Below are 23,827 nucleotides of genomic sequence, written 5' to 3' on the forward strand. Positions count from 1 at the left end.
TCCTGTTAAACAGAATGGCGTTTCAAAGCCTATCGCTTTATATTGCCCAACGAACTATAGTCCTTTATCTTTTCCCTCCTCTCTCTCCTTTGGGTCCTATTCAGTTGCGTTTCGAATTGTCGACAATCTACTTCTGTAGATAATTCTTCAAGATAATCGTATCGCTCAAGATACCAAGATTCGAAGAAATAACGGGTAATCACTTACTACGTATTTGTAGTGGGACGCGTTTTAGAATCGTCAATGGCAAAGTCAATGGAAAACGTTTCGTCAAAAATGAAACGTAGACAGTGTTGAGATTTGATTGAAAAAAAATGTAGATATTTCATATGTGTCAGATTGAGTGATGCGTAACACGAAAACGAAAAGCAGCCTTAAAGTCAGACTCGTGCTGTCGTCAGTTGCATGACGTATGGCGCGTACGTGAACGTTGTGCGCAGTGAACTGTTGTTCTACGTCTCAGGAAGGGAAACAGATGAATTCAGTTTTCGGCCAGTGAACCATCGGCCGAAAAATATTCGAACATCGATAAATTGAAAGACGTAAGTACATTCGAATTTTTATGCGCAGTATTCCTGTGAACGGCTTCTTTGACTGTTCCTTTTCAAACCGCAATATGCGATGATCTGTACTTAAATAGTACCTCCAACGAAGCAGTCGACCACTCGTGTTTTCGTCATGAATGCTAACTGTTATTTAAATGCCAAATAAAATGTAGCTGACATACAAAGCATTTACAAACTTCTGGCGCATTTGCATTGCTTTTAACCTTCGACTTTCTACCAGGTTAAATAACGATCCTGCTGAAAAAGCGATTTCGTATTGCACGTACTGCTCGCGTGTAGAATGGAGCACTATTTAAAGGGGTGGAATTTTAAATACTGTATGTCGAGTTGGACGCAGATACGATAGAATTTTAAACGTGACATGAAAACTTTGGGAGTAAAGTGGCTTGCTTTTAATTGCAAGCCAATGACACGAAACACCTTTTAAATATTCGAATCTGCAACATTTACGAAAATTAAGTAGGCAGAGAATAAAAGAAGTGTAGTATAGCCAGAATTGACAGTGTTGCATTTTCTTATGGCTATTACATAAATTAAATTGCCTACTTTCCATAGACAATGCCATGGATTGCTGTTACTTCAACAGAGCTGGAAGTCCCACGATCGGGGAAGAGCTTCCAAGTGTCTGTAGCCCAGAGATGTTCGATAGCGACGGCGAAGATGATTCGAAGGACAATGAGACATTAACAAACGAAGCAGTGACAGTAGCAGTCAGCCCTGAAAAGCCTTCTCAGGCTGACTTGCTTGCTAAATCTGACCATAACTTACTAGCTAGAATTAATAAGTTTCTAAGTGGTGTACCTCCACCACCTAAGCATACAATTTGTAGAACCGACTGCACGGAATTGCTACTACGAATTTATGAGAACCATCACCTGTTTTGGACACCATGTGTTTTACCGGAGAAACAATCGCAACAAGATATGAGGCAGGAATCTGCGGAACAGCAGAAAGAAAATATAAGTACAAATAACTCATACCAGCGCACCAAAAGCACACCCAGAAATTTATCCACCGCTTTTGATGCTTGTGATCCACAATATCCAAATAGTGTTGGTAACAGTGTAGATACGTCGGAAGTAAAGAATAATATTTCCAGTGATAACTTTAGAATAAAGCAAATAGTTCCTAATGATCAGACACATGTACTTGATGCTAAAGAAAGTACAATAAACACTTTGAGCCCTGAGCAGGTACAAAATACTGTACGTAAAGATGAGAAACAAGAAGCTCCTCTTGCTTATACGAGAGAGCAATCGATTGTTTATCCTATTGCTACTGCAAAAGAAGCTACTTCTTTTACATGGCCAGAGGCGTATCTTCAGAATTTTCACGGAATACAGTAAGGGCATTGGCATTCTATATATTTCTTTCTATTATTTGCTTGATACATCTTTTCAGGAATATGTTGTAACGGTACCTGACGAAATTTCAGCTACAACAGAAGTAAAACAATGGAGGAGTTTGAAAATCTTACGTCAAAGTTATGCGAAAGATATATAGGGGCTGAAACGCAATCTACTTGTACCATATGGTTCTCCAAACATGCACCAGGAAGCGCCAAGAAACGAAACCTTTTGGCTAAACGCGACAATGGTCAGAGTCCAGGAAAGAGATTGAATCATTTAACGAGGAGACGGAGAACATTTTCCAGCGCAAATTTACAAGGATTAGCGCTTAACAATAAAAGATTGCTAGTGTTAAATATCAAGTATGTAACCGAGATTTAGATAAATTGTATTAATTTCAAGTATGACATTAATTTTTCTTTTCTCTCCGCGATGTAGGAAGCCCACTGTTAAAAAGGGCAAAAGTCCGAGAGGGAAAAGTCCACGGGGTAAAAGTCCCAGAGGAACTCCTCGGAGTTCAACGAAGAAGAGAGTGTCTCGAAGGCTCGTTCTAGACACCGCTAGTCCGTTAAAGTCCAAAGTAGAAACGTCGAAACGTGCCCTCTTCCAAAGTCCTCCCTCCGACCGAGCTGGACCAAGCAAATTGCTCGAAACTGGCTCGAGTCTGCAGACCATTAAACGCGTACTGTTCGCGCAAAAGGCAAAGGAAAATGATTCCGAATGTGTTCAGAAGGTGAGCGCGGAAGAATCGAGGAAACGGAAGAGCGAGGAAGAATTAGAGGGACCGCGATACAAGTGGGCAAAGAGTTTGTCTTTTGATTGCCCTCATGAATTGCATAATAATACGCTGACCCCCTGGGATAGACACTCGTCCAGTAATATAATCGAGAAGAATAAGCCTCAATTAACCGAAGGAAGAAACGAGCTTAGCGACGTGCACAGAAAAGTACACTATCTTTTAAAAAATATTTCTAACTTCTGCCCTTCAGCATCATTATCTTTTATAATTTATCTTTAATGGGTACTTTTAGAAATTACTATGGGCGGTAGCAGAGGCATTACGAGGTAAAGGGATCGGCATGACCCACCCACAATTCAAGCAGCATGCTACAAACTTAGCGCGAACCATCAAGAAACTTATGCCCGACCTGGAAAACAGGAATATTCCTCGTAAGCCAGGCAGTACCAGCGATCGGATGTTGAAGCTAGCGAAGCATCACGTTTTGTTTCTCATCGATGCAAGACCAACAGACTGACAATACTCATTGCTGCTAGAAATTCATTATTTATCGACAAACTACAAGTGATCGGTCACCGGCATTCGTGTATATGTATGTCGGGATGGCATACGCATACGCGAAACGGTGAGTTTTATTTAACTGAATATAGTGAGACGTTGTATTGAGCTGTATTATAACAAATCGTGTGGAACTTTAAAGCGTAACGTGTGAATGTTAAAAGTTTGCGGAGTATTAGGTATTTGTTACTGCATAAATATAAACGAGAGGTTGTTTTAAATATGCCTATTTTTATTAGCGGTAAAATAGTATATATATATTTCACAACTTATAAATAATTAATAAAAGGTGCTTCTTTGAAACGGAACGTAAATTGCAATTAATGATTTTAGAAACAACGCATGTATACATATACATCAATCATACCTAGCACTCGGATGTGTCTAAAACGTTTAAGGGGGCGAGTAAAAAAATAAAGACTAATCGCGTTGCATTCGCGATACTCATTTATTCTTCCGCTTCGCGCCTCCGCATTTTATTCCACGTTTTGGTGACCCACCCTGGCGATCACTTCGTCCAATATTTGCGTGAGTTCCTTATTCTCTTTAGTTTTCTGCTCCACCAATTCAGCCAGCGAATTACTTTTAAGCTCTGCCTTCCGTACCATAGCGTGAAGCTTTACCGTTTCGTCGTCGTGCTGCTTTCGTATGACCTCTAGATCGATGTTGGCCCTGAAATATTTATTGAAAGTAATTAGAAAACGCGTTTCCAACGTTCCGCTAACGAACATAATGCTGGTTAATCCCATTTGAACACGTACTTTTCGAGCTGAGCCATGGCATAATTTTTCAACTGCTCGTATCGAGCTTCCAACCCTTTTATAGTTTCCATATTTTCCTGGGCGCTTTCTTTTAACACCAACTCGTTATTCTTATACACGGACACAACTCCTTTAAGCTTCTCATACTTTTGATGGACGTCGTTGAACGCTGCCTCCGTGTTTGTTAAATGAACGTTCGTCGCCTGCAATTCCTCTTGTAGCTTGGCCTTGTCTTGCTCGAAATTTGTACGATCCCTTTCTCTCTTCGTGAGCAGCCGACTAATCGATTTTTCATACTCGTCCACCACGACCCTGTAAGAGACGCATTTACTTCGATTAGGTACTTCTAATCTACCAGCGACAGAACATTCTAAGGATAACAACGAACTTACGTCATCTCAGATTTACTTTTCACCCCCTGCGCTATTTGTGCCTGTAGCTTGTTAATTTTCTCTTGGAAAGCATTCTTCTGCCTTTCCAGCTCCGCTTCGTATTCCTTCTTCTGTTTCTCGAGCTCCTCTTCTAATTGTAGTACGGTTGCCCTCACTAATTCTAGCTCTTTGCTTATATTAACATCGTTAATCAGCGGAGCGCTTGATTTCGATTCCTCAGTTGCTTGTTCCTACAGGCATTTTACATACATATTAGTAAGGATAGATTAGACACGAACGGGAGTAACCGGAATATCTGCTCACAATCTTTTCCTGAGGCTCCTCCGTTTTCGGCGTCATACTGGTAGGAATGGGACTGTAAAAAAGTAGCCTATCTATGGCCGCTATGGCGGGATTACGTTTCGGAGTAACGATAGTTGGGGGCGGGCTGCTGTCCGTTTTGCCATTCTGCTCCTCGTTCATGGGATGAGGGTTCCCTTGGGGCAACATACTGGTATCCGACACCAACGGGTCGAACTTCACATACAAAGATTCGGCCCTCAGTCGGTTTATGGTCTTGGAGTTACCGTGAGCTATCAGAAAGTCGAAGCTCGTCGGGTCCTGGAAAACTGCGGAGGCAAATTATCACGGGTAAAGTATTAGCGAATGAATGCAAGACGAGTAAACGATGCGTGTACCTACTTTCGGTCGTGGCGGTGACAAAACAATCGTCTTCGCCTGAAAGATCCAGTGAAGATTTAAAAATATCATTGGCCACGTGTTCAGAAGCGGATTCGAATTCGTCGAAATTCGGCTGATCGATGGGAGGTAAAGGTAACGTGGTGCTTTGCCTCTCTGGCTTAAATTCCGCGTACAGATCAACCTCCGCTACGGCTTCTAAATTAAACGAAGCATCTTGGAAGGTAAGAGTCGTATCCAATTTCTCATCCGAAGATTCTTCTTCCCGCTCCTGGCTAGCCTCTTCCTTCGCCGGGCTTAACGCACCTGGCTCCTCAACAACGTCTACTCCTCCCGCGTCCAAACGCTCCTCCGACTTATCGCTCTCTTCTTCCTTCTCAGCTACAGGAGAAACATTCACTTGACCGTCTACCTCCGTTGGAGGAAGCTGAACGTTATCAGCAGCTGTATTATCGCGGTCACTTTCCGCGCGAATACTTGAATCCTCTTCCTGAACTGGAAGCGTCTTCGGCCACAGAACAGCAGTTTCGTTTAACAAGATTGCGCAACTCTCTGGACTACTTCTAACATTATGAAGGCTCGGCGAAACCGCTTCTGCCAGACTACTGTCGCTTTTATCTGCTACCTCCCGCTCAGGACTAGTCAATACCGATACATTCTCCGCGGACGCAGTCGCAACTGCAGCGTTAGAGTCGCTAAAGGGAGACGAGGACCTTGCCAACAGGCTCTTTACATCCTCTTCGCGCTCCCCAGAATCTTCTTCGCTAAATTTCGTAGAGTCTATCGCGATCACAGACGATACCGACGATATACTAGGCAATGACGGCTCTCCCGCATGTTCCGCCGGTTCTAATACCGACGTCTGCGATTCTGCAAAGGAGCAAGGTGGAAAATTGAATGTTAAAGAGCCCGCCTCGGTCGAGTCGTCGTCTAGCGCGACGCGTTCCTCCGATGTGGCTGCAGGGGCAGCTTCAATGCCGGACAAGCACACCGTAGAATTTAAGTTCGATTCCTCTGCGCAGCAATGCGGCAGCGGAGCGTCGTCGACGCTAATCGACACGGTGGAATTGAGCGATTCAGCACCGCTCTCCGTGGGCTCCGCAGTCTTTACGACGCTGCTGTTCGGAGGAACTACTAAGATCGGTCGCTCCCGACGGTCCTGTGTACAATTAAGCGGCGAGTACGCGCTCTCCAGTGACTTGGACGATTCGTCGTTGCCGATAATCTGCGTGACGTTGCGAGAGTCTACATCGCTGGCGATATTATCCTCGATTAGATCGTCGATCAGCTCGTCGATCGGGTTGTCGGTGGCAGATGTGAACGTCTGGTCCTGACTGAGATCCTGGATACTCTGATGCCCGTCGAACGACTGATGCCCGTCGTCCTCGAGGTTTATGTCGGCGCAACCGGCGATCAAGTCTTCCACGCCGGGTATAACGGAGTTTACGTAGGACTTATCTGCGGCGGGATTCGGGCTCTCAAACACCGAGTCCGCGCATATGCCGCTGCTGCTCTTCACGCTGAGACTGCTGCTGAAGCTCTGGAAACTGCTGGCCGACGACAGGCTCTCCGGCGCTGAGTAACCGATCGATCCAACATCGGCAAACTCCCGAGCGAAGCGGACCTTCACCTCATGCTCTCCTGCCTTCACCGACGAAGTGTTGTCGCTGCCGCTCTGCTCAACAAAAAAGCAATTGTATCAGTCGAAGCCTGCGTGAGGTTCTACGAGCATAATCTATTCTTATCCCACTAAAGCTACGCAATAGAGATCAAACGAATCTCACGATCGATCGGCATATATGTATCTGTAACCAGAGGTGGGCAAATGTTTATTTAGATAAAATTCCGAATAACGAATAGGAGTTTAGAAAATTAGTGAAAGAATAATTGTTTTCACTTTCATTCGAAATTTTATTTAAATACAAATTTTGCTCATCTCTGGCTGAAACTCTGGTATTCAACACCGTGTCCCTGTGAGACTCTTAATTAATGTAGATTAACCCAAGGAGATCCACGCGAATCGCCGTGTTGGCTGACGAGGGACATTCAACGTCACAATATTCACAATCGCTCGCACGTTTTACTATTATTAAGAATCCGGTAGGTACCGCAGCCTGCCTATCTCAGCTCGCCGGAGATGGAGGCGGTAATCGCGGAGAAATTAGGGTTTCGCGACATGTAAACGTGAAGTTTGGATGGAAGTACCGGTGGCGTGGGCGACAGAGTTCTCGGCGGAATCGCGGCAGCACGATGCAGCAACTTATTGATATAATCCATCTCGCGCGAATACGTCAAGGTCCGCCACTGTGCGTACGTAGGTATCCCGCGACCAGTCTGTTATTCACTGAACGCGAGTCGGGGATCAGCTGACGCCTAGAGCCCGCCGATTTCTTTCAGGAATTGCGCAACTTGTTCGCCGCTGCGACTAATTATAAAATATACGGGTGGAGAGAGGATTTTGTTTTGCTGGATCTCGCGCCAGTCTCGACCGCGTATCCATGCCAAGAGCAGTTATGAGAGGACAGCGCGAGCGGTCGAGACGAAAAAGTCAGTCGCTCGCTGGCTCCGTGGTTTCATTCGATCCGATCGCGACACAGATATAGTATTATACTTTGCGTTATGGAAAATGTGGTAAGTCGATACAGATTGTCCATTGGCCTCCCAGTGTGCACGACCCTTTTCATTTCGTATCTTCTCAAGTTTGAAAATTAACCGAGTACACGCACAGTCGACCATGTCTTCTGCAGTTTGTGCTTGTGAATATGGATGGTGGTATAATTCTTGCTCTCCGTTGTTTATCCTGCTGTCCTCTTAAATCCTCGGTTTTCACCGAATTACTGGAGTAGCATGCAACGTGGTGCGGCCGGGGTGTTACAGGCAGAGTCAAATAAATTTTAAAATTAAAAATTTGTAATTCTAAATATAAATTTCTTTTTTAATTAAATCAATTGTAAATTTATTCGAATAATTTCGAACGAGAATTTCGAATAAAATGAAGCTACGCGAGAATAACGAATAAATTTTTGTATACTCAGTTGTTTTTATTAACTTCGCTTTATTCGCTATTCTTATTTGAATAAAAATTTATTCTTTATTCTTAAATTAATTTGATTTTGCTGGAAATTTTTAGTCAAAGAATATTCAAATAATGCGCAACCCTGGTTACAGGCAGATCAGCGCCTTCTTCAACCACGATTCCAGATAGAAATCCCTATCTCGCTCGAATCGAATGCCGAGACGTCGACCTTTACTCCCCCGACTCCAAGCCCCTGACAAAGATTCGCGTTTTTATTGCGCACACGCTTCAGACGCTTCAGTTGTCCCTCCCGATTAGTTACGCTAGATCAGCCAAAGGTTTTGTAATTTTGTTAAATGAAATTTCAAGCAAGTTAGCGCGATCCGTCAGCGTGGCAGCGAAATGGGGTTACTCTAAAGCTTTAGATTTTACGCAGTATGTCGCGAGGTTACCTTACGGACGAGCAGATTTCCCATGACTTCGAAAAGGACCTCCACTTTCGGGTGTCACTGCCGCCCGATATGAACCCATATTTACACGCAAGTTCACGGAACCCCACGCAGTCAACTTTCTTCCTTTCCCCACCTATGTGTTCTCACCCCTGACACGTTTATTTCCGACCACACCAGGCGTCTTTCTTTCGTCATTCACCCCTTTCCACATTTCTTTCTCCACCTCCGTTCAATCCCGCCAGTTTCAGCCATCATCTTGCTTGTTAAACTGTACATCCATTTGTGCGTTTAGAAGGGTCACCTCTTACTTTTCTACAAACCACACGACTCGCTGATTTCAAAGAATTTCTTAATGTAATACCTGCCGGTGCAGTATCAATTTAATTACCAGCTAAATATTCTCGTCTATGTAGTCCATTCGAAACGGTTTCTCTTTTTCCTCATACTCCCCAATAACGCCCGAGTCTTATCTCTCCAGTTTCATTCTACAATCTTATCGCTCCAATTATAACGCAACAGCGAAACGAGGAAAAATTCTGGCACCGATCGAACAAATTGGCAGGAAGAATTTTAATAAGGAATCATGACCAAGACGGCCGCCCTGGGTTCCGTCGGCTTTGCATTGGATCGAATCTGTTTAAGATTGCGCGAATTCTACAAGCTTTGTGGGAACCACACGCATTTAGAAAGTAGAACACGTACACCTCGCGCTAATACAACACGCCACTACCGCTTGCGTTAAGGGGTCATTCTGGTAATCACGCCGCAAAGTTCGGCAGTATTCGAGCATTTTTTCTCAGTGAATACAATGAATAACAGTGTCAAACTTTTCTTTTCATTTATTAAGCTACTTGTAATGTATACGGAACAATTTTTAAATACGCTTTTAATTTTATTTTTTTCAATGTTATCTGGAGTTCAAAATCGTGCCTTTGAGAAGAAACAAGAGTGATTTAAGCTCACAGACTCATCTGAAATAAAAAAAACCAAGCTGATTCTTAATCATTACGAGTACCGCTATTGCAGGTGCTAGAATTAGTCAGGTAAGTCAAAATTTAACTAAATTGCGCGCATTCAAACTTCAAGTTTCGAATTTTTCCATTACTTGAAGTTTGAATGCGCGCAATTTTGTTAAATTTTGACTTACGTGGCTAATTCTGGCACCTGCGATAGCGGTACTCAGTTTTTTCCAGAGTTTTTTTCTTTCAGATGAATTTGTGAGCTGAAATCACTCCCGCCGTCTTTTCAAAGGCGCGATTTTGAACTGCAGTTAACATTGAAAAAACACAATTAAACGAGTATTTAAAAAATGGTTCCGCATACGTTACAAGTAGCTTAATAATTGAAAAAAAAGTTTGACATTGTTATTCATTGTGTTCACTGAGAAAAAAAATCTGAATGTTGCCGAATTTTGCGGCGTGATTACCAGAATGACCCCTTAAGCGTCGCACTCCGCGAAATGAAATATCGGCGAGACGATATTAACCCAGTCTTTCATTTCTATAGAGCATCAGTAAGAAGCAAGTCGATCACGCGTGTGCACTGCCAGCGAAACACGCGCAGTACATATATCGCACACCTATCCTATAAATCTCATCCTTCGCATCCTTGCAAACGCATTAGATACTCGCGGGAAATCGATTACAAAAATATAGAAACCTCCAGCAGTGGATATCGAATGGCCTAGAAACGTTCGCACCCGCCAACACCGTCCGAAATTCAGGAACCCGTATTCGCGACACCGGCCGATAAGAAATAACCATACTCATTTCACAATAAATTTCTCTTCGGTACAATCGACGGATTAAAGCTCGCCTATTCTCTATAAGTTCACTCTGAAATTTATTATTTCTTACGCGAAGAAGTCCCGTGTCAACATCTCCGTCGAGCGTGACCGACTCTGGAGCCTAGACTCGATAATACGCTTTTACTGGTTAAATCTATAGTGTAAACTGAACGCGTTCACTGGAGCACGGAGTATCCAAAGTGTCGAAGCGAGTGAACCGACGCAATCAGAAGTAATTCCCTTGGAAACTCGAGAAGCTCGAGCTCTCCTTATTCGGCGCGTTCTTGACATCATCGAGAGCCGTGCAACGCGGCGGGCGCACACACGCATTCGTCCACTGGCCACACGCACGCAACACCTATCGGGCATGAGTCATTCTCATCTGGGCGCGATGACAGTAAGAAAGGATGCGTGACACTTCTCCATTTCTCGGTGGGGTGTGCCTCTCTCATCCCTCCGTGCTCGATAGCTGCGCGCCTTCTTGGCCATCGAGCAGAATCGCTGCACGTATTTCGCGAGCAGGCTGCGCGTTCGACGGAACGCTCGATGCGACGTGCTTAAACCGGATCGGGGAAAGATAGGTGTCGAATAGGCGAGTGGTATATATCACGCGCTCGCGGCCTGCTCGCCTCTTCGTGACAAACTCGCCGGAAGAGCATGGCACTCACCGAACTTGACGGTCAACGGAAGATATCTCTGGTCGAAATTCTAATATTAGCGCAGCGCATTCTCCAGTCGATACTCTAGACATCCACCACTACCACTGCGATTCCGCGACGCGACAGAGCCCGACTACGTGCACACAACTATGCGTGGGATGTGTGTACGTGTAGAGAGACGGCGGAGCGTACGGTTTGTTGCTGGTAAAACGGCGTAGTGGCTCGGCTCGGCTCACTTTCTTTCGTGGAAACGATTTTGCAATGACGCTCGCGACCCGAGCGTCGCGGCTAGATCGCGGCTGACGCGGGGCGAACTTCTAGGTAAGTAAGCTAAGGTGAGACACCGGCGACGACGAGGCCATCGCCACAGTCCTGCCACGATCCACGATGATACGCGTACCAACACTTGCCGTTCCTACGCCGTTCCCACACCGCTCCAACACGTCGGACCGCGCACACGCCGCACGGGCATTATGCTGCAAAGAACACCAACTATGGAAGCCAAGTGGTGGAACACGTTCCCCAGTAGCAGAGGTGCGACCGGCGTGGCGCTATCTAGGGCGATACGTGGATAAACGTTAATGAACTGCTGCTGCGATGGTAAATCAGAAAAATTTCAATCGATCTCCGGCCAGAAATCGCGAGGATCGCTGCGGACACACGCGAGGAGACGGGAGATGCAGATAGAATAATTATGTAAATTGCACTATTACTTTTCATAATCTCTGTCCAGCGCGGTGTGGATTTATTCACGCTTTCTCTCCAATGGAGATAGTTGCGTGTTAAACGTGTGTAGTTTTGAACGAGATCGAGTGTTTCTGTACGCTACACGAGATCGAAGCGATAAATACTTGAATTTCCATGAATTTTAAGTACCTAGCTTGGCGTGAGTAGCTACGGAGCATACAACGGACTTTTAACGCGTTTTCTCCTACGTGTACGTACTTTTTCACTTTTCCATAGTTGATGGTCTATTTTCATCCGACACATTGATCCCTACACGTGCAAGATACCATTGATACCACTGCAGATAATTTCGTTGCTGCTATTTCCGTAAACAAAAAATCGAACGGAAATGCAGCGCCCTTTCTACGATAATTAAACGAACCGGTTTTCAGCCGGGAATAAACCAGTTTCTGTCCGGCACACGCAAGAAATGCGAACCACGTATCGCGAACGAACGAATCGCAGAAACCGTAGGTCTGTGGCTTCGTCTGCCGAGTATTAACTGTACTCTCCAGAAGTTATTATTCCACGCACGTGACAGATATTACGATATCCAGGAATAAATGATTAGTATACAGTTATCTATGGTCGCAGGTCCTCGCATAACCTGTTACAAACTGTTTATACATGCGGCGTCCTGCGTAAAATGAAACGCAGATGCAGGCACGTCGCCTCTCTGTCTGCGTAGAATAATTTGATAAGATCTATAGCATGCGTTCTTTTCGGAGGCGAAAGAAATTCCCCTGTGCGGGAAGCGAAACTTATTTTCGTTTCAAGGTGCTCCTGGAGATTCAGGGTTTATTTATAGGGATTCTCCGGCTGTTAGCAACTGTTGGCAATAAAAACAGAGAGGAAAGGCGGAACGAGAGAGGGAGAAAAGAGGCGATAAAAAAAATAATAAGAAAGCAAAATGTGCGGGCAAGTTGAGGGCTCGCGGTCACGTGCCCCGGGGAACGAGCTGTCGAATGAATATACGTAGAAGAAAGCAAGAATGTGGTAATACCTTGCAACGAGACGGTTGCATGGGAGGTGAGTTGTGAAGGGATGCGGTGATTTCTCGGAGCACCACCCGGGTACCTTCGCGAACCGAACCACCGATGCTCCTTGGACTCGACATCGCCACGAAACGACTTCGATCTTCGCTAGAAATTCGTTGTCAGCCCAGTCACGTGCATTCGTCACTGCATTAGACGACGAATTATTAATCACACTTTACTGGACCCTAAAACGTTTTGTACAAAAATCTAAGGGCACTAGTATCGGCGTTGGCATTCACGCTCCCTCTTCTTCGACGCTGCGAACAAAGGCACGACTTGCTCCAAGCATACGTTCACCTTCGGTTCTCTTATCACTTTTCGCGTCACGGTTGGTGCATGGTACGATATGCTACGATATTCGGACACAGAAAGGACTTAAATACGAAAGAACTACGCGCACACGGTCCTCGATTTCGCTACCGTTGCAATGTTTAGCTCGCAACCGCCTTCTTAACGGCCGTCTGCCGTTTGACAACTTGAATGCGAGCGGAACAGCCAATCAGAGCGCGTTATCGCGTTCCTCGAAGGATCGTCGTGGCGCTGCTTTTGCTGCTTCCCCAGCCGGTAATGTGAATTCCGACGATCGATTCTTGTTTGAGCGACGCGCCAGGCAGATTTCAATTCGCCGATCCGCGTAAGTTATGCCGAGTGAAATTCCTATTAGCTTTAGAACATCGTACCGCGAATGACGACCGCCTCCAAGGTAAAGTGTTGAATTTACTCGTGAGATTTACAAGTATTTATTGTCAAATTTTTCATACAAATGTGTATAAACCGCCACGTCGCTACATGCAAGGCAGTGTACATCGATCACGAAGTTTCAATCTTATTCAATAATTAGTAGACTTATCAATCGCGCGTGCATTCATCCCTTCACACCCTCTTTTTTTTTCCTCCTATTATCAGTACCTCGCAATATACAAATACATAAAAATACATTCACCCGGCTCGATAACGCATTGTTATAATACGTTGCGTTAAAATAAAACGAATTATATAAAAGAATACTATTCACAATGTTCTCCTTCGATTTCGGAGGCAATAAAAACAGTTTCTTTAAGGACACTTTTCGTTTCTCCAGGCACTAATCTTGCGTAGATTCGTGGATGTAGTAGTAATGATTATTAATTCAGCCTAACGTATTAATATAATGCATCGAGTTTCACTGCAGGGGTATAATCACAGAAATTGGCCATAGGCTTTTGCGTACGTTTACATCCCTTCACACAAGGCACATTTTTCTCTCTCTCTAATGTCTATAATAAAACAAGTAAATGTTAAATAAATTCAGTGCTACTTTGAACACTTTAGAAGATGGTTAACACCTTGTACTTGTAAGTCTTACTGCTATAACTGAAGTACCATCGCGCGGAACAATGGATTTAAAAATGGGAAGCACCATATTAGGTATATACGATAATACAGTATACGATACACGATACACCGCTACTATCGTGCACTAGTGCAATCCCGTACTTAGTGGCGCGTGTGCAATTTTACGCAAGCCAGAACTATTTCAAGCATTTAAATGATATCTCCTAGTAGACATATACACTACCGTGTCTAATTAAAATCATTCACCAACAATTAGTAAACGAAACGCTTCATGCTACAATATGGAGCGTCTGTAAATATTTAATTATGTATACGGATGTAATTGTGGCGGCGGACGCGACGGTGTTGTAGAATTCTTTTGACTACTGGATGGCGGAGTTAAAAGGCCGCTTTCATTCGGGCTCTGTCTGCCGGACTCAGGATTAGAATCGGACTCGTGCGCGTCGGTCGAAGGGATCTCGTCCGTTAATCGTTGCTGCGCCCTTTCTAACATATTTAAATCGACTACGTGCGTTTGTATACGGTGCGACTCGTCCATTACTATATTCGGCACCGTTGCCCTCAGGCCCGATCCAGAATGAGACTCCACAGGTGGTACTGTGGATCTTAACAGGAACTGGGAGCCCTCTTCCGCGGCTGTCATTGCGAACGGAGTGAGCCATTTCACGCAGGTGGAAAGCTGGTCCCACGGGATGCGCGATACCCTCAAAGCGCACTCCCTTCCTAGCGTGTGATAGATAGCTGCCGCCGCTATGTGACTGTATGGGAACTTTAAACTTCGCTCGTCCAAGGTGGCCAGATCTAACAGCTGAGCTGCCTGGGAATATTGTAGGCCTCCGTATTGAGGATAAATAAAAGCATTCGGCCTTGACCAATCGCCCGACTCGATCTGCATATAAATATTAAGCCAACCAGGAGCTGTGACAGGGGATAAGTTCCATCCAAGACCTTTCAAAATCACCAGTTCCTTCCCCAAAATTTCTTCTTCCGTGCATGCCCCATCAGTGACATATGCAAACTCTGCTATTTTCGGCGGATATATTTCTTCAACCTACGGAAAAAATAAAAATAAAAATCTGCTCGATTTCCATAAAGTGATTATATAATTCGAGAACAATATACGAGAAAGTAAAGTGAAAAATACAAACCTTGGCAGCTATGAAAAGGCACGTGATACCAATTAATTGTAATTGATTCTTGGGTACGTTTTGATGAATGGACAGGTATCTGTCTATATAATCCATTGCGAGATAATAAGTTTCTCTATGTAGCTTATATACCTCACACACTTCGATTAACCAGTCCAACAAAATTGCCCGCATCCTTGGTTGCAGCGTTGGATGCCTTTGAAACATTTGTGGATTTCTCTGTGTGATAGTTTTCTGATCTCCCAAACACATGAGAGACCAGACCTGGGAACCATCGGCCCATGGAAACGAAGGCAAGGGACTAGGTCTGTTCGATACATTGTTCGAAGATGACGGCGTTAAAAAGCAAGTGGCACTTCGTAGTTCAGACCATGTGGCCGGCTCTTGCTGCTCTTTCAATGGGGATACTTGATGGGGTGTGCACGAATTTTCTGCAGGATGTACAGTGTGACAGGATTCCGTGTACGAGGTGTTTGCCAATGCTGGTATTTTGCTAGGTGGATACACGTTTTCCGAATCCTCGGAGATTTCTGTTGCACGCCTTTTACGTTTTAGAGACTGTGTTGCTACTTTGCCGCCTTGCAAATATGTCTGTGATTTTTTCCCCTGTAAGCTGGACAAACCAAGAAGACGCCCTTTCATTGCTGTGATCGCAGTACATTTGATTTTGAATAAGCCGTTCGTACGGAGTAAACAGAGAATGTAGAATCGATTGGAGCACTTGTGGTTTGTAGCAGAGAAATACTTTGTAGGAGGCGCAATATTTTTTTCGATCCATATATGGAATATATAAAACTTTTATGATACTGCTGGCAATCATAAATAGCTCGTAAAACGGTGGAATAAAAATTTGTACGAATATTATTCGTGCAACATTGCCGAAAGCTTTTCAGTAGCGAGTAGCAGTTAAAAAAGGTTATACACGCATATTACTCCAATTTTTTGTCGAATTAAGAAGCGGAGCGAAATGCTCGAAGCAATTAGAACCGTTCTAAGTGAGCTGCTAATGTTTACAGTGAAAGATCGAGAGGATCGGAGGAAATTTCGAGACCAAATGGAAAGTCGTTCACTCACCTCGTCTGTGGCATCTTGCTGCAAAATTGTCGACGTGTTCAGAAAATATTTCAAACGTTTACAGAGTTTTTTAATTTGTAGATAAACTGGCCAGTGGTTCGATTGAACGTCCGCTGAATTTCTGTAGCGTACACTTGAGAATTTTCCCAGAAATATGCCGAAAAGTAAGCGAGCGCGCGAACTTTACATGCACTCGATCGCCATAATGCACCTATACTTGGCTGCCTTTCATTTAATATTTTATACCATAACTTTTCGTTCGCAGCCGGTTACGTGGCACAGAAATTTCTCCGAATCTTTTCTGATACCGTTTCACGCCTCCAACTATCACAGAACAGTAGTTATTGGGAAAAATAAGGGACGTGGAAGTCGAAGCGCGGGAGACCAGCGCGCGAAACAGTGACCAACCCCTGCTTGCAATCCAGCACTGTCACGCCCTCTATATGCGCACCATAACCTCAAAGGGGCAAAAAAATTTCTGATTTTCACAGGACAGCTTCTTCGAAGTCTAATTATTTATTCTCAGCCCACAAACAGCGATACTTCGGCGTATATGCATCACATTTAAGAACCGTAGACGCACGGTGGACATTGGCGTCCCTTGACAGACGCCCTGTTCTTGCGACGCTTTTCCGCGGTAAAATCTTTTAGAAGCTCGCACAAATAACAATCGGCGAACAAAGGGAGACGTATTTCACTCTTAAGATGCGATACATTCGCATCGGGACACGAGATCTTCGATATACACGGTGTATAAGTCCGAGGAATTGCAACACCCACGCGCACTGCGCATCTATATTTCCCGCTCGATTTTCCTACGAGTTTTTCACGGAACACCAGAAAATACTTATACCGTTGAACGCATCGTGTACGATTCCACCAAAACGATGCCAGGCACGCGAAACAGGAGGCACACGCGGGCAGAACAGTGCTTTTAAATCGGCAGCTAACGTTTACGAATTACTTTCGCGGGAACGCCAAAGCAGTGGGTACCGGCCGTGTATTCGGGGCGCTGCTGTGCAGTCCTTCCGCCTCTCCTATTGGTCGACACGAGGAACACAGCTGGCGCTCAGCTGATCCATTCTACGCACACAAATGCACTTTTCTATGCAAGCATGCACTTATGCCCTGACCACGCGGGAAATATGCGCGCGTAAATTGTTGATCGGGATTCTGAACCATGACGATAGGAAGACGAACAGCCTTTTGCCACGTATTTGGCCTACCATCTGTTTTCTAAGTTACAAAGTTCTACGAGTTCATTTTAACGATACATATTTTATTTATCCGGTGGCAATCAACGGGACTAATTCAATGAGTAATGCGACCATCTTTTTGCTGAACTCTAATGCTGAATCACGAACTGACTTCTAAATTCTCCCCTCTCCAGCCCCTCCTCAAGCTTCTTAAAATACTAGATATAAGCTCCATTATTGTTTTTCACAGAATTAAATCAGGAACATTAGGATACTTTCGTAGACACAGGCATATAAGATTGATGAAAATGTTCCGGGACTTTGTAGTATAATACGGAACGTCTAGTTACATTATCTAGAATGCATTAACGTATAACCATATACCACAAACGAGGTATAGGATAGATCTAACATCCAATGTAAATTTTTGTCACACGACTCGGGGGCTTTAAAGTTCCCTAACCACTCACGTCACATGCAACGTTACCGATTCAGAATAGAATATGATCACGACGACATCAGCGGTTAGAATTAACGTTAAATACACGCATATATCCAGCGTCTTCTGACCAGAGAGAAAATATAATACAAAGAGAGCGAGAAAGGTGCTCATCGCCGCTTGTCATCACTCGTCACCTCGTCACCTGTGGCATTTCGTTGGAAGGTGTGCCTAGGAATAGAAACAGCCACTTTCTCCACATAGTGACGTATTTAGTGTAAACAGTGCCTAGGGCAAGCGTATATAGAATTTACATATTATTTAGAATTTAGATAATCCTTTTAAAAAAAGTAGAGCTGAAGGGCGAAAGAGACGAAAGTTGGAGACAAATGAAGCCGAAAAGCAGGACTGGCACGAAGATGGTTAGCGCCCTTATGCAAGAAATTTTTTGGCGCTCCCAAATTTCTGCACCTGTTTTCTATGTAATATGTTTTGTCTTTACGAGGTACAATAAAAAAAAAGAATTCATATACATTTTGTTTATGTGGGAGTTGGATTCTTTTATTATTAAGAGTGCGATATAGTTTTTTAGCGCCCCCTTCGGCTGGCGCCCTTATGCGGCACATAACTTGCATAATGGGTTCCGCCGGTCCTGCCGAAAAATGCAGCAAGTTTTTTTCGAAGCTTCTCTAAAGAGGCATGCGAAGCACACGAATAACAAGCGTAAACTACTAACATTAACCATCCAAACAAATTTATTCAAGAAACACTATTTCTTTCGGCTTTTTTGCGCCCCCCGGCATTAGCGCCCAGGGCACGAGCCCTACTTGCCCCACCCTAGATACGTCTCTGTCTCCACACCGTACGCACGGTCGTCCAAGACGATTCTAACTTTACCGACGTAAAAAATTGAATTGAATATGGCTCCCCCAGAGTTACCGTTTTCAAACGTAGAGCGCGCGACAGAGCATTAAATTTTCACGAAGTCGGTATTTCAGATCGTATGATACGAACTCCCATACGATGTAAAGTCTATCCTATAGCTTGTCTGTGGTAATGTTAATATTTCTTGTTAATTTAAAAGCAGGATATTCGACAGGTAAACTTGCGTTTCCCTGTTTATATCTACGCGAGAATGCGTTTTTAAAAATAGACATTCTGGTGGAAAGCACTGACAGATGCTCTATTAGCAAAGTTCTCGAAAAGAATGTTGGGCATCGCGGGATCGCGACAGGCCAGTAGGAGCCAGTAGTGAGCAGTATAGACAGAACTGGACAGAACACAGAACAGGGTGCCCGAGCGTTGCGGACAGCCCTGGTTTTCTGGAAATCGTCAGTGATCCGGGGCCATTAAACGCTTTATATGTGCCTTGCAATTTGATCCCATAGCGGTCGGTGCGCCGATCAGAGAGTAATTTACGCGAATTCCTGGGCATCCGGGTCTCTCTGCAGGTGGGCCTCCTGGGTTTCTTCTCGCGTCTGATGCATTCGGTGCTGCAGCAATTGTTATACCGCCTCATTATTCGCGCAACCCGCAACCTTCGCCACTCATCCGACCGAACATTTCAGAAAGACAATCCTCGCTAACACTGCCCCGCTGATTTTAATTACGTACGTAAATATTCTCCTCCTACCCGATATTCTCGCTTCGTTAGTTCCAGCCAGTTCTACAGTCGATCCCTTTCTCTATCGCGCCGCCGCGGCGCACCGAGAGAAAACCTTCGTTTCTGTATTGTCAACGACATCTTTTTTATTTCAAATCGAACCCTTTAGTTGTTTAGCTTCTCTATTATCGACGTTGCCATCAGCTGTACGGTTGGAATATTAATATACTTACATGTTCTCCGCAACTGTTGTGCTTCTAGAACGTAAATGCACAGAAACCTTTAAAGGGTGATGCAGGGCATAATGCCAGTTAAGACAAAATCCCGTGTTTCTGAAAATATGGGTATCACAGGTGGACTGGTAGATGCCAGAGACAAGCAGGTGTTAAAGGAAGCGGTGGAGGCTGTTGTCAATAGTTTTGCCAAGCATACGCAGGGTTACGGAAGAGGTACAATCTCTTCTAGTCGAGAAATAATCCTCTCAATCTATTTGCAAGCTGCTTAACGAGATCTTTATTTCTTTTCGTAGTGAACGTGGTGGAGGCTCTTCAGGAATTCTGGCAAATGAAACAGAGCAGAGGAACGCAGCTAAGAAACGGAGCTTTAGTTATTTATGAATCAGTACCTGGTACCAGTCCGCCTTATGTATGTTATGTGACCCTTCCAGGAGGATCTTGTTTCGGTAGTTTTCAAACGTGCCCCACTAAAGCGGAAGCGCGTAGGTCGGCGGCGAAAATTGCTCTGATGAATTCTGTGTTTAACGAGCACCCGGCGAGGAAGATAACAGACGACTTTATAGAGAAAGCTGTCGCGGAGGCGAGAGCTAGCTTCTCTAAGCCTTCCGCGACGTCCAACGGCGTAGGGAATCAAACGCAAGTATGTTGTTCGTCTGTTCGTTCGAGCGGGATCGCTGCTACTAGCAATTTATCGTATTCAAAGTAGTCTTCGTTTGCAGGGAAATGGAGATGAGAAGGAGGATCCAAACACAGGTATCGGTGCGTTTCGTTTTATGTTAGAATGCAATCGTGGGAGAACTATGTTAGAATTTCAAGAGTTAATGACAGTCTTTCAATTGCTTCATTGGAACGGATCTTTGAAAGCTATGAGGGAAAGGCAATGCAGCAGACAGGAAGTAGTCGCTCATTACACTCATAGAGCTTTGGACGATGAGATGCGTAGCCAGATGGCATTAGACTGGGTGGCGAGGGAGCACGAAAGCGGCGGCGGTATTGTTGCCATGGAACTGGCGTTGGCTGAGAGAGAGCTCGAAACAGCACGTTTAGCTGGGAGAGAGCTTAGATTTCCTAAAGAGAAAAAGGATATATTGATGCTCGCGCACGCTCAAGTATGCCCTCAGTGAATCAGACTGGACGGGCAGGGTTACGCGATCCAAGAAGATACATGAAACTGGTTTTGCAGAAGCTAGTATTAAAGTAAAATACTTTATCATTGTCTAGCATCCAGATATATAAACAATTCCGTCCTTTTTACGAAGTACTTTTGGTGATAATAGACTGTTAATGGGATCATAAACTCCATATATTTTTAAGGATACTTTAAGCGAGTAACTGCCAATTTTTCAATCAAAATTACCAATAATTTGTATATACCTACATACGTTCTCACCCAAAATCTCGTCTTCCATTATCTCATAACGCAATCTTTCCTAGAAACCTAGGCATTACGTACTTTTATTATATAAAAACATGCTTGGTGATATACATACACGCTACGCTTGCCTGAGGAATGATATTAAAATGGTTTATTATCGAAACTATTATCGTTTCATATGTTTGTCGTATAAAAAGTCAATTGTTTCATGTTCCATACATACGTAATTGTCGTAAATATAGGCACGCTGACTCTACTCCACTGCAGTTACATACACAGCATAGACATAGACTTAGACTGTAATTGTTTTAAAAATATTTTATTACTATTTTTAAATATTGATAATTACACGTTTTAATAAAATTTCATAATTCCATAATTTTAAATAACACCTGTCTATCAATCCCTAATATTAAGTTTGCTTAGTGACTTCGAGAGTAGTCTCCGTCAACTTTGCGATGTCCTCTTCTGTTTCTTCTTGCATAGGATGCGCCAATACTTTGTCTATTATTCCGAATTCCTTTGCCTGGCCCGGACTCATAAAATTGTCCCTTTCCATGCAGCGCTCTGTAAAATTATAACACATAGTAAACCACGCTGCTCCAACGGTATAATGCTCACAAACTTACGCACCTATTTTCTGTAAGTCCATGCCGGTGTGCTTTACATACAAGTTGTTAATTTGCTTTTTCAGCTTTAATATTTCTAAGGCTTGTATCTGTATATCTGTAGCCTGACCGGATACTCCTCCAGATGGTTGATGCGTCATTATTCTCGCATTGGGCAACGAGTGACGCATGCCCTTCGCGCCTGCAGCTAATAATAAACTTGCCATTGAACATGCTTGTCCTACGCACCATGTCGCTACAGGAGGAAGAACATATTGCATGGTATCATATATACCAAGGCCTGCTGTTACACTTCCACCCGGCGAATTAATGTACATGTGAATTGGATTTTTACTACTTTCCGACTGCAAGAACAGCAGTTGAGCAATGACTACGGAGGACACATTATCTGTGATCTGTAAAGCAGTATATACTTCTGTATTTCCTAATCCAAGAGGGTTTAGGTATTAACCCCGCGTTGGTAACGTGGGGAAACGTAACAAGAGTAGTAAGGTGGAGTTCCACAATTAATTTAGTGTATCATAAAAATCCATATCTTTAATTAACTTTTTGTTACCCAAAAATATTTAACTAACTAAACATCTTTAATTTTCGACAAAAATATGCTTCCTAAATAGCTTATGTACTGAGCAAACTAAATAACACTGCCACACGTTGTTAAAAAGTTATACTCAATTTAAAATCTGAGGTCTGTGAGACTCCACCTGACCAACGCCGGGTTAAGATTCCAATGAAATAGAAGAGCACGTATGAAATTATACCGGGCCCATAAGACAAATGATCCGTTCCTTCAGAAGGCGCGAATAAATATCATACGCACGTTCGCCTCGACCACTTTGTTCTACTACAACCGGCACAAAGTTTAGATACCGGCTGCTTATTCTCTGACCAGGGATCTATAAAGTTTAAAATATCTTGTATTAGCCAGTGAAGTAATTAATCGGATTATATACGATCACGGTAACGGCAACGTAATGTTTATAGGATATTTTTAAGAATTTCAAGCAGTGGTTAAAACATTTTGCCAATTCTACAAAATACTTACAGAGATTTTTAATAAACCGTTTATCTTTTGTAATAACATTTTGACAATTTAACGTGTACTACTTTCATAAAACAGCGATGTGTACAACTGTAAAACAATATTTCACATAACAAACTAATGTACGAGCAGTTTCGAGAGCGAGAGCTCTTTATACTGCTTTATACACAATAAGCAAGGAATAAGACATAACCTAAAGAAATAACATATTATCATAGTGTCGACCGAAGGATATTAAGGGAATAGAATTTTAAAGATACATCGATGATGGCAGTGTCATGATTATAACAGAGGCGTTGAAAATAATATATTTTTGGGGTTTGGTGTAGTCGATTTTTTGCAGGTTATATTTTATTTCTTTTAACTTATATGTCCATTTATATACGCCGGAGGACTTATTCGGCATATTTTGTTTCTAATACAAAATTCTCTATTGGAATAAATGAGATATCTAACCACGAACAATATTTCTCATTGTCAGATGTCCATGGAGACTAACTTGTTTCAAAAGCGACATAAATATTTAGGTAAATAGCGAATTGATTTCTGCAACCTGTTACTTTTATTTACGTAAGTTTAATTCGTTAATCCCAATAAATCGCTAACTACACTTATAACCCGTAATTAAAATGCAGTATTAAATATTATTATCTTCTTTCTCATCGAAACAATACGTGTGAACGATGCTTTATTCCGTTCAATTTCAATGTTCATCATAACTTTCGACTGATTGTCAATTTTCTTCCAGATTAATGCGATTCTTTTAATCTAAAACGGAGCGTAAAGAATAGCGCCAGCGGAATCATCAATATTTATTTCCGAACACGAGCATCGTTACGAATTATCGGTTAGTAAAAGTAATTCTAGGTTATACAAATCGATCTAACCTTCAGTTCAAGCAATTTAGAATTTTTTTAACGAGAGATTAAGCGTGGCTTTTTAAATGCATTTTTATCTATTATGTTCAGGTTTAAATACTTTATCAGCGTAAATTATTTAGTAAAATCGGCGTTCGAACTGATATTATCGTT

At 43.3% G+C, this 23,827-nt stretch overlaps 5 protein-coding genes across 16 annotated transcripts; 2 read left to right on the forward strand and 3 right to left on the reverse strand.

The window, feature by feature from the left end:
* Positions 1–216: 216 nt before the first annotated feature.
* Mi (cyclin E-interacting protein minus) lies at positions 217–3,520 on the forward strand. Its single transcript, XM_076826947.1, has 5 exons — positions 217–542; positions 1,122–1,908; positions 2,002–2,277; positions 2,354–2,861; positions 2,947–3,520. Exons 2-5 carry the CDS (start codon positions 1,130–1,132, stop codon positions 3,169–3,171), a joined length of 1,788 nt encoding a protein of 595 aa, XP_076683062.1. The 5' UTR covers positions 217–542; positions 1,122–1,129; the 3' UTR covers positions 3,172–3,520.
* Tacc (transforming acidic coiled-coil protein) lies at positions 3,424–13,194 on the reverse strand. 3 transcript variants are annotated; one of them, XM_076826942.1, is made up of 6 exons: positions 12,686–13,194; positions 5,047–6,718; positions 4,669–4,973; positions 4,366–4,595; positions 3,974–4,285; positions 3,424–3,884 (listed from the first exon to the last, which is right to left on the reverse strand). In XM_076826942.1, the coding sequence occupies exons 1-6, from the start codon at positions 12,797–12,799 to the stop codon at positions 3,689–3,691; spliced, it is 2,829 nt and encodes a 942-aa protein (XP_076683057.1). In that variant the 5' UTR covers positions 12,800–13,194; the 3' UTR covers positions 3,424–3,688. The 3 variants fall into 3 exon arrangements, with proteins under 3 accessions (XP_076683057.1, XP_076683061.1, XP_076683058.1); XM_076826946.1 differs by lacking the exon at positions 12,686–13,194 and adding an exon at positions 8,512–8,720; XM_076826943.1 differs by lacking the exon at positions 12,686–13,194 and adding an exon at positions 7,249–7,409.
* On the forward strand, positions 7,544–21,461 carry Lft (Limb expression 1 family member lowfat). Of its 5 annotated transcripts, none has more exons than XM_076826952.1 (5): positions 18,859–19,521; positions 19,776–19,963; positions 20,044–20,390; positions 20,470–20,509; positions 20,615–21,461. In XM_076826952.1, exons 2-5 carry the CDS (start codon positions 19,807–19,809, stop codon positions 20,872–20,874), a joined length of 804 nt encoding a protein of 267 aa, XP_076683067.1. In that variant the 5' UTR covers positions 18,859–19,521; positions 19,776–19,806; the 3' UTR covers positions 20,875–21,461. The 5 variants fall into 5 exon arrangements, with proteins under 5 accessions (XP_076683066.1, XP_076683067.1, XP_076683068.1 ...); XM_076826953.1 differs by having other exon boundaries at positions 18,862–19,521; positions 20,470–20,503; XM_076826951.1 differs by lacking the exon at positions 18,859–19,521 and adding an exon at positions 7,544–7,674 and having other exon boundaries at positions 20,470–21,461.
* Positions 13,444–17,622, reverse strand: Cyce (cyclin E). Its single transcript, XM_076826948.1, has 3 exons — positions 16,277–17,622; positions 15,203–15,815; positions 13,444–15,105 (listed from the first exon to the last, which is right to left on the reverse strand). The coding sequence occupies exons 1-3, from the start codon at positions 16,288–16,290 to the stop codon at positions 14,359–14,361; spliced, it is 1,374 nt and encodes a 457-aa protein (XP_076683063.1). The 5' UTR covers positions 16,291–17,622; the 3' UTR covers positions 13,444–14,358.
* Clpp (Caseinolytic protease proteolytic subunit) lies at positions 21,429–23,391 on the reverse strand. Of its 6 annotated transcripts, none has more exons than XM_076826957.1 (5): positions 23,253–23,387; positions 22,800–22,886; positions 22,516–22,650; positions 21,759–22,149; positions 21,429–21,692 (listed from the first exon to the last, which is right to left on the reverse strand). In XM_076826957.1, the coding sequence occupies exons 2-5, from the start codon at positions 22,836–22,838 to the stop codon at positions 21,538–21,540; spliced, it is 720 nt and encodes a 239-aa protein (XP_076683072.1). In that variant the 5' UTR covers positions 22,839–22,886; positions 23,253–23,387; the 3' UTR covers positions 21,429–21,537. The 6 variants fall into 6 exon arrangements, with proteins under 6 accessions (XP_076683072.1, XP_076683073.1, XP_076683074.1 ...); XM_076826958.1 differs by having other exon boundaries at positions 23,296–23,348; XM_076826959.1 differs by having other exon boundaries at positions 23,260–23,278.
* Positions 23,392–23,827: the final 436 nt, after the last annotated feature.

Source organism: Andrena cerasifolii, chromosome 14 (genome assembly GCF_050908995.1).
Source record: "Andrena cerasifolii isolate SP2316 chromosome 14, iyAndCera1_principal, whole genome shotgun sequence".
NCBI lineage: Eukaryota > Metazoa > Arthropoda > Insecta > Hymenoptera > Andrenidae > Andrena > Andrena cerasifolii.